A 15,309-nucleotide genomic window follows, 5' to 3' on the forward strand; every position below is an offset into this window, starting at 1 on the left:
TCCAAAGACATGCAGGTTAGGTGGATTGGCGATTCTAAATTGGCCCTAGTGTGTGCTTGGTGTGTGGGTGTGTTTGTGTGTGTCCTGAGGTGGGTTGGCACCCTGCCCAGGATTGTTTCCTTCCTTGTGCCTTGTGACCCTGTGTTCGGATTCAGCGGGTTGGAAAATGGATGGATGGATGGATATTAAACTTCTTTCTTTTTTCACGTTCTTTCCATGAGCAATGAAAAGGCACTATATTAACAATTTTGCTGTTTTTTCTTTGTTTGCTTTACTTAAGATAATTTACATGATTTGTTGTTTACTGATTTAATAAAGTTATATTCAAAACTTTTTCTTTCTTTCTTTCTTTCTTTCTTTCTTTCTTTCTTTCTTTCTTTCTTTCTTTCTTTCTTTCTAAGTGCATCAATACATTTTACCTGTTGGTTTTACTTTTATGATGAAATTCACTACATTTAAAGATTATCTATCTATCTATCTATCTATCTATCTATCTATCTATCTATCTATCTATCTATCTATCTATCTATCTATCTATCTATCTCGCGAGCGCTCCTCTGTCCAAGGCGCCGTACTAAACGGTCCGAGCACAAAGCGCAGCTGTTTAACCTGGTCGGAGTTTCCCCAGCTGACATCTTTATAACGGCTATAACGTCCGCCAAATGAAGCCAAGAGTTTTAATAAATCGTGGGCGCAGGCGTGAAAGGGCACGGTGACAGCGGCTGTCGACTAACTCTGATGGCAGCTGTAGATCTCTTGAGATTTTATTGCCGTTATCTTGTTTATAAACGGCGTCGCTCTCAGGCGTTACTTTTTTTTCTTTTCTATTATTTTCACGGCCTCCAGGTGTCGTTTTTGTTTCTCGCTGACACGAGTCGTTACAGCACAAAGCCGGGATGTCCGCGGTGTCTGCTCGGGTATTAACTTACACGACGAGTTCTGCGCCTTCTGATACTGCACCTTCTGCGGCCCCCGCCCCCGTCACACAGCAGTCGCTCACTTGGCTCCGATGTTCACTCTGGCAGCGCTCACTCCCGCACGGTCACTTTAAAGGCCGCTATCTCACACAATCAATTATTCACGTTCACCTGCAACACTTCACCTAGCGCGTGTTCATTATTCATTAGCCCGTCGAGTCAAAAGGCAGCAGTAGCACAGCCTTGGAAACCAGCCGCCGTTTATTTTATATAGCACCTTTCATCAGGCACCTACAGGCTGATCCTCTGCAGAAAGAAGGTTTTCCCATGACGCTTTCCATTATAACCCACTCTCAAAAGTAATAGTTTTAAAATGTCACTTGACTGAATGGTTCCCCGTTTGAATCCTATTTTCATTCTGTGAAATCAGTTCTTTGGACTGTAGTCCGAGGGTGTGGTCCCGTGTTAGCCATCATGGATGTAGTTAGAAGTCAAGCAAAATGACCCCTTTTATTGGCTAACTAGAAAGGTTGCAATAAGCGAGCTTTCGAGGCAACACAGACCCCATCTTCAGTTGTCTGAGTTGCCCGGAAAGCTTGCTTATTGCAAAATTTCTAGTTAGCCAATAAAAGGGGTCATTTTGCCATGCAATGGGTGACGCCTCAGCCCCACACTAGTTCAGATGGAATGGTACAGTGTGAGGTTTTTAATGGTGACTGGAGTGCCAATTCTGCCAGCAACCCCCCTGCAGGTTGGAGGGCCTGCATGCAGGTTTATGTCATCCCCAGGAACGGAGCAAGTGCAGGTTAAGGGCCCTGCACAAAGGCCCAACAAAGTAGAGTCACTTTTGGGGTTTATGGGATTTGAACTGTGGAGACCAGCCTCGACACAGACAGGCAGACACCGATGGTTTAATCACCACAACGCGTTTATTCATATTTACAATATATACAAGGGTATCGCACACAACCTGGTGCCCCTGCACCACACACCATCAGTCCGGGCCTCTCAACGTCCAGCCTTCCTTCACCGTCTCCACTGCTCTCCTCCGAGCTTCGTCCTCTTCCACCCTTTTATGTTCACCCGGATGTGCTCCAGGTGCTTCCTGACGAGCTTCCTGCGGCACTTCCTGGTGTGGCGGAAGTGCCACACAAGCACCCGGACGCACTCCAGGTGTCCCTGGTATTCCTTCCACTAACACCTCTGTGTGTGGCAGAAGTGCTGACGTCCAGGGCTTCTCAGGCGTCTGGGCGCCCCCTGGAAGTGACCACGGGCCCCTATAGGGTTGAGCTTCCATGCTCTGTTCCCATGGCCACCATACCAACTAGGGTGGCCACCCTCTCGTGGTCCGGAGAAGGCGTAGTCCCTCTCCCGGTCCTTCCAGGTGTCCCGGCTGGGTATCGCCCCCAGCCACCCGCCACAGAACCAACAAACTTTCGATTACCAGTGCAGATTCCTAGCCTAAGAGTTACCACTCCGCCTTAATCATGGATGAGGATGGTCAAATGAATTTGGTCATTGAGTCTGGTTTCTTCCTGGACTGAGACTCTTATCCAAGGAGGAGGAGGAGGACGTTGGGAACATTCGCTGATAGCACGTTAACAGCACCCACCACACAGTGAATCACCTGGATTGAGACCCGAGTGCAACGGGTGGCACCCCAGCAAGGGCTTTTTTGTCTTTTGAGGTCTAAACAAATCCAAATCATATTAGGTGATATCATCGACTGTTAAATTCTGCTCCGTACTTGTAAAATGTTTATTCTTATACTGTATTGAGGATTTCTTCTGTTCTGTGTATTGTATTGTGTTGTATTGACCCCCTTCTTTTTGACACGCACTGCATGCCCAACTTACCTGGAAAGGGGTCTCTCTTTGAACCGCCTTTCCCGAGGTTTCTTCCATTTTTTCCCCTACAATAGGTATTTCTTGTCTTCTTAGAGAGTCAAGGCTGAGGGGCTGTCAAAAAGCAAGGCCTGGTAAAGCCCATTGCGGCACTTCTTGTATTGCATTGTATTGTATTGTACTTTGGGTCCTTGTCCCATTGCATGGTGAACATTTGGCCCATCTGAGGGTCCAGAGCAAGCACAATAGTGCAGAGGATAGCCCATTGCGGCACTTCTTGTGTGATTTTGGGCTACAGATAAATAAATTGTAATTGTAATTGTACGAGAAAGTCATATATGCTTTTATCATATCACACCTTGACTAATGTAGTGCTCTTTACTTTGGGGTTAGTCAGGCTTCTCTCTCCCACCTCCAGTTGGTTCAGAATGCCGCTGCCCGTCTTCTAACTGGGCCTAAAAAACATGCCCACATTACCCCAGTGCCCAAGGCGTTGCATTGGTTTCCTATTGAGCAGACCAGCGTTTCTCAACCTTTAAGTATTTGCAACCCGAGTTTTCATAACAGTTTTAATTGCGCCCCCCCAAACGTTTTTTGAAAGGAGCCCACTAATACCAATTTGTTCTTTTTTAATTAATGATATATCATAGATGCATATTTTATTATACCTACTTAACTTTTATTGACATTTATATAACTCCATCCATCCATCCATCCATTATCCAACCCGCTATATCCTAACTATAGGGACACGGGGGTCTGCTGGAGCCAATCCCAGCCAACACAGGGCGCAAGGCAGGCAACAAACCCCGGGTAGGGCGCCAGCTCACTGCAGCATTTATCTAACTCTATATTTATTTTTCTAGTATCAGAATGTAGTTTAAGTTCATTTGTTTTGGTTTCAATAGATGTATTTTTCACGTTTTCGATTCTTATTTTCTTTTTTTCACATCTTTGCGCCCCCCTTTTTGTTACTTCGGACCCCCCCTAGGGGGGTCCGCCCCACAGTTTGAGACCCACTGGAGTAGAGGATTACTTTTAAGATTCTTATAATTACCTTTAAAATTTGAAAAGGTCTCCCCCCAGTTATTTATCTGATTAGCCCCTACATTCTCTGATGTCCACCTCTTGATGGTAACACAAAGGGCCAGACTGAAACTGAGGGGCGTTTTGTCTCTCTGCTCTGAAATTATGGAACGAGCTACCTTTAAATATTAGGACAGCTCCATCAGTGCTGATTCTTACATCTCGTCTCGGAGCTCATTTGTACGGTTTGGCTTTGATTCACCATCTCAGATAGATAGATAGATAGATAGATAGATAGATAGATAGATAGATAGATAGATAGATAGATAGATAGATAGATAGATAGATAGATAAGCATACAGTATATAACAGATAGATAGATAGATAAGCATACAGTATATAACAGATAGATAGATAGATAAGCATACAGTATATAATAGATAGATAGATAGATAGATAGATAGATAGATAGATAGATAGATAGATAGATAGATAGATAGATAGATAGATAGATAGATAGATACTTTATTAATCACAAGGGGAAATTCACATACTCCAGCAGCAGCATACTGATACAAAAACAATATTAAATTAACGAGTAATAAAAATGTAGGTAAAAACAGACAATAACTTTTTATAATGTTAGCGTTTACCCCCCCGGTGGAATTGAAGAGTCGCATAGTTTGGTGGAGGAACGATCTCCTCAGTCTGTCAGTGCAGCAGGACATTGACAGCAGTCTGTCGCTGAAGCTGCTCCTCTGTCTGGAGATGATCCTGTTCAGTGGATGCAGTGGATTCTCCATAATTGACAGGAGTCTGCTCAGCGCCCGTCGCTCTGCCACAGATGTCAAACTGTCCAGCTACGTGCCTACAATAGAGCCTGCCTTCCTCACCAGTTTGTCCAGGTGTGAGGTGTCCCTCTTCTTTATGGTGCCTCCCCAGCACACCACCGCGTAGAAGAGGGCGCTCGCCACAACCGTCTGGTAGAACATCTGCAGCATCTTATTGGAGATGTTGAAGGACGCCAGCCTTCTAAGGAAGTATAGTCGGCTCTGTCCTTTCTTGCACAGAGAATCAGTATTGGCAGTCCAGTCTAATTTATCATCCAGCTGCACTCCCAGGTATTTATAGGTCTGTACCCTCTGCACACAGTCACCTCTGATGATCACGGGGTCCATGAGGGGTCTGGGCCTCCTAAAATCCACCACCAGCTCCTTGGTTTTGCTGGTGTTCAGATGTAGGTGGTTTCTTTTATTCTATTTTAATTTTTTTTGTATTTGTGTCAGGGCCGGATTTATATGAAAAGAGGCCCTAGGCTATTCCACTTATGAGGCCCTTTCACCTTCCATTTTTAAGTTTGTAAATTACATGAGAGATAATAAAATACGTAATACGCGTTGATCTTAACCAATACATTTTTATGTTTGTTTATTAGTCATATGCGTAGAATTTCTCCTTATTTTCGGTTCAGTGTTTTAGTGTTCATTGTTTTTAGAATAGTGTAATTTTAATTTTGCTAACAATTTGAAGGTAGGCCCCTCTTGATCTTGAGGCCCTAGGCTGAAGCCTAGTTACCCTATAGGAAAATCCGGCCCTGATTTGTGTCTGTCATTGGTTATTGTCCTTGTATGGCACTTGGGCCTGAACTCTGTTGTTTTATGTTGCTTTATAAATAAATGATTGATTGATTGATTGATTGATTGATTGATTGATTGATTGATTGACTGATATCTATGGAGCCTGTCACAGATGTAATCAAAGGGGGTTTTCTCAAACCTTCCTGGCTGTTGCTTTCAGGAAGTTTCCCTTATGGATGTTGTTGCCACGCCACCTCTCTATTTCAGTTACCCACAGGTTGGCTATCACGTCAATGACCACACTTTTTCACCTTTGATTTTTTATTTTTTAATTCTCACCGCACCACCTAGAAGCTGATAATCTGTGCCTTCATTGTAAATGTACTTTTCGGTTTGTAATGAGATATGCGTAATCCTCACCACTACCAAGTGTCAGAGATGATCTTCCCCAGCAGCGTAAGCCACACACTGCCTGCCACTACCTTGTAGGGTTGCTTCCTGTCCCGTGCCCGCTATTCCCAGTATTTACTATCCAGGACTGGATCAAGTGGCTCTCAGAACGTTTCGTTTCCACTCCTTGTATGGCAGCAGGCTGGAGCAGCGAGCGCTGATGGAGATTGTCATCTATTCGTTTGCAGATCCGCTCTGTCAGGGCTCCGGGAGCCAGGAGCTGAAGCCTATCCCAGCAGCACCAGTTGCATGGCAGGAATGAGCAGTGGTTGGGGGGGGTTAAGTCTGTCACACACCCACCCATCATGCACCCTGAGCTTGCTGAGCACTCCGTATGTCACTGAGTCTACATTTAGTGCTTTTCATAATACAATATGGCACATTCAAGAGCACGTCTGCAGAAACGTCTTCCAGATCCATTACCCAACAACTGTACCCAGACTAAAAATAAGCATACCTTTACTTACCATTTGTCTCCGTGTTTAAAAAGGAGTGAAATCCAGGTAAATAATTGATAAGCAGGTGCTTTGTCCTGGAGCTAGAATGTTCTTGCTCGCATTGCATCAGTCAGACGGGCTCGAGTCAGAAGAATGAAGCATTGTTCACACGCAGAGGCCGCCGCAAATTGGACGAGCAGCAGCCCTCTTGGATGCACTTTGCGAAAGTGACGTTTCTATGGCGTCTTTGTTTAGTAGCACACATCCTCGATTTTCATCTGCTTGCGTTGTGTCTTTAGATGTCTGCTCTGACCAAATGACTTTATGGAGAAAAACAACAAAAAACGGTATTAGCTATACATTGTACTGTGCGCTTGATCTTTATTTTATACTAGGGGGTTCGCCCCTTGCTTGTTTCACTTGCCAACTGCCTGCGCTACACGCCAGCCACTTCTCGTGTCTGCCGCTCGCGTTGTGATGAGAGGGGGCTGAACGCACCCCCAAGGAGACTTGGTCGCTCCTCCAAGACCCCCTCTGAAACGGTGATACAATAGGAAACCAATACAGTTGTTTTTACCTCCTCTTTGCTCGATCAGCTGCTGGCTTGCCACGTGATCTGCATCTCGCACATTTAAAAGTCTGTACAGCAGCGGTCCTTCTCTCTCTCACTGCCTTGTCTCTCTTCTCCCCCAGACATCCTCTGCTCCTGTTGGGGGGGTCCCACTCCCGTGGCGCGCCCCTATGAAGAGGAAGATTTTCTATTCTTTTAACTGAGAGACGGAACTGTCCCCTCCGACTGCACACGGAGCTCGATTCACTCCTGAAAGAGACTTCTGTTTGTTTGAATTGTTTGAATAATGTCTCTGTGTGTCTGTGCAACTCTGTGACCCAAGCGTTTTCACTAAACATCAAATCTTTTCATTCTCACGGATGGATACGCCTCTTCATTGGGAAGGAACTCTACTTTTCCCTGATGGCAACACAAATTAGACGGTCTACAAGTCTCCGACTTAAAGTTTAAATATATATTCGATCTCTTTTCGCTGTTCCGTTATTTCATTGAGTAATGCTTTCCATTTGTTTGCGCTAATGCCATCTTTACTATCAGTTTTTTGAGACTTTCGTATTTTCGTACTTTCATTATCTGTAACCTGCTCTGCATGTGTATTGCTCCAACGTTTTTAAACCTCTTTACGACGTTCTACTTTTATCGTCTACTCTTATGTCTTTTATTTCCGGTCCCGGGCTGGTTGTGACTGTCAACAACAACAACATTTATTTCTATAGCACATTTTCATACTAAAAGTACCTCAAAGTGCTTTACATAATAAAGAAAAGAAAAATAAAAGACAAAATAAGAAATTAAAAGAAGACAACATTTGTTAACATAGAAAAGAGTAAGGTTCGATGGCCAGGGTGGACAGAAAAACCAAAAGAAAAACTCTAGACGGCTGGAGAAAAAAATAAAATCAGTAGGGGTTCCAGGCCACGAGACCACCCAGACCCCTCTGGGCATTCTACCAACATAAATGAAATAGTCCTCTTTGTAGTTAGGGTTCTCACGGAAGGACTTGATGATGTTGGTCATGCAGACTTCTGGCTTTTAATCCATCAATGCTGGAACATCACGGTGCTTTGAGTAGATGCGCCACCACCAAAAGGACACCGGAAAAGGAAACAGAAGAGAGAGTAGGGGTTAGTACAGATTTTAGAGCCACCATGAATAGTTATTATAATGAATTGGATATACAGAGTATCAGGATTAAATTACAGTGAAGTTATGAGAAGGCCATGTTAAAGTAATGTGTTTTCAGCAGTTTTTTAAAGTGCTCCACTGTATTAGCCTGGCAAATTCCTACTGGCAGGCTATTCCAGATTTTAGGTGCATAACGACAGAAGGCCGCCTCACCACTTCTTTTAAGTTTTGCTCTTGGAATTCTAAGGAGACACTCAGTTGAGGATCTGAGGTTACGATTTGGAATATAAGATGTCAGACATTCCGATATATAAGATGGAGTGAGATTATTTAAGGCTTTATAAGCCATAAGCAGAATTTTAAAGTCAATCCTGAATGACACAGGGAACCAGTGTAGTGACATCAAAACTGGAGAGATGTGCTCGGATTTTCTTTTCCTGGTTAGGATTCTAGCAGCTGCATTCTCCACTAGTTGCAAACGATTGATGTCTTTTTTGGGTAGTCCTGAGAGGAGTGCGTTACAGTAACCTAGTCGACTGAATACAAACGCGTGAACTAATTTCTCAGCATCTTTCAATGATATAAGAGGTCTAACTTTTGCTATGTTTCTTAAGTGAAAAAATGTTGTCCTAGTGGTCTGATTAATATGCGATTTAAAATTCAGATTACAGTCAACAGTTACCCCTAAGCTTTTTACCTCCGTTTTGACTTTTAATCCTAATGTATCCAGTTTATTTCTAATAGCCTCATTGTATCCATTTTTGCCAATCACTAAGATTTCAGTTTTCTCTTTATTTAGCTTGAGAAAGTTACTATTCATCCATTCTGAGATACAAGTCAGACATTGTGTTAGTGAATCAAGAGAATCGGGGTCATCAGGTGCTATTGATAAATACAGCTGTGTGTCATCAGCATAGCTGTGGTAGCTCACGTTGTGCCCTGAGATAATCTGACCTAACGGAAGCATGTAGATTGAGAAGAGCAGCGGACCCAGGATAGAGCCTTGTGGAACACCATATAGGATATCATGTGTCTTTGAGTTGTAATTACCACAACTAACAAAGAATTTTCTCCCTGCCAGGTAGGATTCAAACCAACTGTCATAGTATGTTTACCTGTGTGGCAGACTGCCGGGACCCTTATTCTTTACGACTTTGGCATAGAAGGACTGGGAAAGAGGGTAGTCCTGTTGGCTCGCAGCGGGGCCACGGGTTTGGAGCAGGGAAGCTCACCCTGCTTGGGCCTGAGGCCACCACCAGGGGGCGCCTGGATGTTTACTGGGCCCTGTTTGGCAGCACTTCCGCCACACTAGAAAGTGCTGCTGGAAGAGGGTCGTTAGGCACCTGGAGTCCTTCCGGGTGTCCTAAAAAAGGGGCCAGTCGCCACTACTCAATGGCCAGAGTCGGGAGGAGGAAGGACGAAGCCTGTGAGGAGGAATGGAGGCAAAAAGAACTGTGTTTTGCTGTTGATATTGTGCTGTACAAGTGAGAAACCAGGGGAAAGCGTTTCCCACAGGGAAAAATAAACGTGTGCTGTGAAATATTTGTCTCCACCTGTCTGAGTGGTTGGGGTGGCTGGTGTGCCCCAGCATTCCACACTTGACAGCATCTGCCTCTCATGACAAATAAGGACAAAAATTGAATGTCTACTCTTTGAGCCATAACCTGCAAGACACCGGCCTGAAGGAAAGCAGAAGAAGAAACGAGGAAGAGGAAAAGCAGTATATAATACATAGAATGAGAAAGCACTAACAGTAGTGGTGATGGTGGTGGTAGTGGTGGTTTTGTCATGTGTATAGGTTAGGTCAGGTTGGGGAGCATGCACAGGTACAGCACATTCACGTACCCACCACATGATGAAACAGCTCGGGATCCTGGTTGGCAACCCCCCAGGCAGACACGCAGTCCAGTCCCACCCTCCGGAAATGACCCTGTATCTGCCGCAGCCAGGTTTTACATGGGCATCCCCTTGGCCTTTTCCAGCCACTCGGGTCCTCAAAAATGAGGATCACCCTCGGGGGAATTGCAGCACATGGCCGCAGTGCTGTAACTGACGTTCCCTCACAATGCAGGTCATGTGCCTCACTCAGAACTCCATGAGCAAAACTAAGTCAAACCAGTGGTACCCAAGGATTCTCTGAAGAGACACAGCAGTCCAGTCTTCATCTCAGGTCACTGGATAGCGTCCATGTCTCGCACCCATATAGCAAGACAGGAAGCACCAGGACTCTAAAGACTTGGACCTTCGTCCTTTTGCTGAGATATCACGAGCACCACACACCCCTTACCAGAGACCTCATGACCCCCCTCATGCTCTTCCAAACCATCTACTGACTTCATAGGAAGAGTCGCTAGGGACATGAATGTCACTGCCAAGGTAAGTAAACCTCTCGACGAGATCGACACTCTCTACGCTGATGGCCATGCCCAAGAGGTCATTGAAGGCCTGGATGTTGGTTTTTATCAGGACACTCACAAGCCCAGACACTTAGACTCTTGAGAGCCCCGATCAGAGATCACAGCATCAGTGAATGTCTCTTCACCAACAGATGCCCCACAACCACGTGTATAGAGCACAGTGAAATTCTCACTTGCATATCCGAACAATAAGCAACATGTCACCAGCCCCTGACGCTATAATAAACAAGAATCAGTCAATAGAAAACACAAATAATAACAGACAGACTGATAAGTAAATTGGCAATATACCGAAGAGATGGAGAGCCGTAGCCGTATTGTCATGTGTACAAAATATGGAAGGCACTATACAAATGAATTAGTAAAGGACACTATATTGTGAATTTCCCCTTGGGATTAATAAAGTATCTATCTATCTATCTATCTATCTATCTATCTATCTATCTATCTATCTATCTATCTATCTATCTATCTATCTATCTATCTATCTATCTATCTATCTATCTATCTATCTATCTATCTATATTAGAGTAATTTTATTTGTATAGCACCTTTCATATGTTGAACGTGCTTGACAAATATTCAGCAGAATACAATAGGAACAAAAGCAAAGGGAAATAATAACACCTCCATCCATCCATTCATCCATCCATTTCATCCATCCATCTCCTAAACCTGCTTCATCCTGAGCAGGGTCACAGGGAAGATGGAGCCTATCTCAGCAAGCACAGGGCCCAAGGTAGGAACAATCCCTGAACAAAGTGCCAGTCCATCACAGGGTGGACACCTACACACCCACAAGGGACAATATGACAACGCCAATCCGCATAACCTGCATATCTTTGGACTGTAGGAGGAAGACCAATGTGGACAACATGCCATCTCTACTGGAGATGTGAACCCCAAGCCTCCATTTTTGCAAGAGAGCAGCACTACCAAAATGTAATACCAAGAAATAGATACGTACATGACGGTCAAAATTTGGAATAAGAATAAGAAACAATAAACAGCAAAGAAAATATGAACGCTATGAATAGATAACACAGTCTGAATATGGTTACATGTAGGGATGCAAATGTAGATGTTCCAGTCACGCTCAGCGATAAGGAACAATGAACGGCATGAGATTGGATTTCCTTATCCGTTTTGGATCCAGACGTTTGGATGACCTCGGCTATTCAGCGGCTATCCATCTGACGTTCAGTTCAGTTTTGACAATTCCAGCTAACCAGCTGCCCTGACGTGAGCTCCGCTGCAAAGCAAACACATCCAGGCCGAGTTGCCTAATTTTGAACTGCAAACCTATCCCGTTTCCCCCCCCCCCCCGACTTTGTGTGACCTATCGAGATTGCAGTCCACAATGAACCAGTCAGTTCTTGTGCTTTGAGCCGTATGTTAAGCTTGATGATGTAAGATGAAGAAAGTTCACTGTGGACTGTTCCTTCTCCAGAGATGAATTTATTACAGAGCAGATTTGGCACATTAACAGTCCTGTGATCATAAACCCCGAGTGGGACGACGTGCTTCAGAGTTGACCGTGTTGATTGTTAACTTAAGACTGTTGTCTCATAAATCCAGTGTCTTGGGTTTGAATCCCCCACCTGGTGGTTGTTGATGTGGAGTTTGCATGTTCTCTTTGTCAATGTGTGGTGTCCCATCTAAGTGGTCATATTGTATTGTAATGGGCAATATGGGCAGGCTGGCATCCTGCCTGGGATGGATGGTTCCTTAACTGGCCGGGAGACCCTTTTAATTGAAGGATGTGGGTGGACGGGCATCCCGGCCTTGTTGGTTAGTGGTACTTTTCCTGTTTGTGACGCCATTATAATGGATGGACTGCTTCACAGGGCCATGTGCTTCCCTAGCAACATCCCTCTGGCGTACATCTCATTTGGACATCTGCAGTGCTTCATGGGAGTTGTAGTTTTGGTGGGCAGCCCTGTTGGGGTTCTTTGGTGCGGCTGATGGGAGCTGCTGGAGGCAGACTTCCCTGTCACAGGGGGGTTCCGTCTGACCCGGAAGGGCTTCCTGGATGCAATATGATAAGTGCCGGAAGTACTCCTGGGTCTGGTATAAAGGAAGCTAATCCGAATCACTAGGGGGTCAGAGTCAGGAGAGTAGTTGGACGAAGTTCATATGGGTGGAATGGAGTAGGGAAGAGTCTCTTATATAGTGCCTTTCATTATCTGTCTGTGAGTCTCATAGCCCACAGGGCTTGGGTGTTTTGGGGGTCAAAGTACTTCCTAGCCGCATTGGCCCAGGACGGGCGCACTCATTCACAAACCCACACACACACTCACATGGGGTCAGTTTAGAGCCACCAAACAACCCAACCTGCACATTTTTTGAGATGTTGGAGGAAGACATTAGGCAGCCACAGAGAGGAAGTGCAAACTCCATACAGTCAGTGCTCAGACCAACATTCAGATCCACTTTCCTGGAGCAATGGAGAGGTGGGCAGCACTAACCAGTATGGCCCAGCGTGTAATACTGTATACGCCGTGTCCATATCGTCCTGCCCAATGTGTCTTGGTTTTATACAATGTGCCCCTTGTAACAAGGGGAAGCCCCCCTGAGATGCCTTCGTTTGAGTTTCTTACAATAAAGGCCTGGTGACATCATTAGCAGGTATGAGATGGTGTTCATTATGAGGAAGGTGGAAACTCAATACGCCGAGCCTGAAACCTGATCTCTTGATTTAGATTAGCGCTCCCGATAACGTTGCCTTCTCTAGTAAAGCAATCTAATCCCGTGAGAGAGGCAGCGCTGGGGTCACGACTCTCGAGAGGTGACACATTTGGTACATAGCAAGCAGGAGAATTCTGAAATGCCCCCTGAACCTCTAGTTTGCTGCATTTATAATCTCTTCCTGAGATCCCAGACCACCTAGCGTGCCAATTGTGGAACCATCAAAATGGGGAGTAGGGTGGGATGCAGAGTTGCTATTACCTACAGGACACCATATTGATTCCTGTGTTTTTTGTGTTTATATTCAGGGGTGATCCGGATAAGTGTGACATATGGGGCAACACTCCGCTGCATCTGGCAGCTGCCAATGGCCATCTGAATTGCCTCTCCTTCTTGGTGTCGTTTGGGGCCAACGTCTGGTGCTTGGACAATGACTACCACACCCCCTTGGACATGGCGGCCATGAAGAGCCACATGGAGTGTGTCCGCTACTTGGACTCCATCGCCGCAAAACAGACAGCTTTGAACCCCAAACTGGTCAGCAAGCTCAAGGACCGTGCCTTCCGCGAGGCAGAACGGCGCATCAAGGAGTGCGTCAAGCTCCAGCGTAAGCACCACGAGCGCATGGAGAAGAAGTACCTGAAGGAGGCATCTGAAGCCTCGGATATCATGAGCCTGTCGAGCTTCTCCAGCAGCACCCTGAGCCGCAAGCTGCACCACCTGACAGTGTCCAACATGTCCATGCCATACTCCCAGGCCACTCTTCACGCCACCGCCAAGGGGAAAACCAAAATCCAGAAAAAGCTGGAGAGGAAGAAGCAGGTGGACGGCACGTTCAAGATCTACGAGGACGGCCGTAAGAGCGTGCGCTCGCTCTCGGGACTGCAGCTGGGCAACGACGTCATGTTTGTGAAGCAAGGGACTTACGCAAGCCCCAAAGAGCGGACGCGGAGGAACATTAGGGACATGTTCCCGGCGGACGAAGATGCGGTTTCTCGTGCCATAAGTGACCCCGGTCTGAATCACGACTCTGCCTACTCCGAAATCAGCACCGACTCGGGTCACGACTCTCTTTTTAACCGGCCCGGCTTGGGTACCATGGTGTTTCGTCGGAACTATGTTAGCGGCGGGTTATTCGGTATTGGCCGGGATGATGCCAGTATGCTAGACAGTGATCTGCCTGGTAGGACTGCCAACGTCCGTCTCCGCAGCCGGCTCCAGCGCTCACCCAGCCTCAACGACAGCATTGGCAGTGCCACCAGCTTGCAAGAGCGTAACCTGGAAGAGCTTCCTTGGGAGGAAGAGGATCTGGGCCTGTATGATGACGACGAGCCCGACACGAGTCCCTTAGAGACGTTCCTGGCCACCCATGGCATGTCTGAGTTCATCCAGATCTTTAAAAAGGAGAAGATTGACCTGGAAGCGTTGATGCTCTGCACAGATCACGACCTCAAAAGCATTAACATCCCCTTGGGCCCCCGCAAGAAGATGCTGGATGCCTGCAAGAGGAGGCGGGAAACACTGGAGGGGCCTGAGGCGATTGAGGACACTGACCTGTGAGGGGATGACACAAGGTGGCTGTGCAATTATGTGAAGGAATGTCACAAAGGTGGTGGGTGGGACATCTTCTTGGTATTTGTAATCAAGCAGCCTTGTCCAGCACCCACAATTTAGGCCACTGTTTTGGAACGACCCCTCAAAGTGTTTAGCAATTCATCCAACTAAGTAGGTAGAGAGACCGATTCCAAATGGCACAGCGGGCAAAGTCTGAGCATCTGCCAAAGCATGAGGCAGATCTCAGTTCAGTCGTACGTCACTACATGTATGGTTGAAAGGTACACGGGCCCTTTCGGAATTAAACTTGGGTCCTGGCATGACTGCCGGTATGGGGTCCCTGGGGCTCACCCAGCATTGCCCCCCCCCTGCCCCCCCATGTGATTCCAAGCCACATTGCAACCACCTTCACCCTCTTGGAGGTTCTCACATTTTATTATTAGACAACGTTTAATCTCAGAGGAGATTTAATTTGGCTTCTAGGATCAACAGAAAAAAAGTCTCTTCAATGTCAAAGTGAAAACAGATCTCTGCAAAGGGGTCCAAATTAATGACAAATATAGAACACCCAAATAATTGACCCACTTTAACAGGACAAACCTACATCACCAGTGGTGCAGCCCCAGAATGAGTTCAATGGACACCACCTTTCTGGGGTTTCACTCCATTGTAGTTTAAATGTCCCCAAATGAGGACGGGCCAA

At 45.9% G+C, this 15,309-nt stretch overlaps 1 protein-coding gene across 1 annotated transcript in view; it reads left to right on the top strand.

The window, feature by feature from the left end:
- Window positions 1–15,023, top strand: part of LOC114644918 (pre-mRNA splicing regulator USH1G) — a 32,661-nt gene extending 17,638 nt beyond the window's left edge. Inside the window, exon 2 of the mRNA XM_051918967.1 lies at window positions 13,361–15,023. Coding sequence (XP_051774927.1) covers window positions 13,361–14,612 — 1,252 coding nt within the window. The 3' untranslated portion in view covers window positions 14,613–15,023. The remainder of the gene's footprint in view (window positions 1–13,360) is intronic.
- Window positions 15,024–15,309: the final 286 nt, after the last annotated feature.

This window comes from Erpetoichthys calabaricus, chromosome 14, assembly GCF_900747795.2.
Source record: "Erpetoichthys calabaricus chromosome 14, fErpCal1.3, whole genome shotgun sequence".
Classification (NCBI taxonomy): domain Eukaryota; kingdom Metazoa; phylum Chordata; class Cladistia; order Polypteriformes; family Polypteridae; genus Erpetoichthys; species Erpetoichthys calabaricus.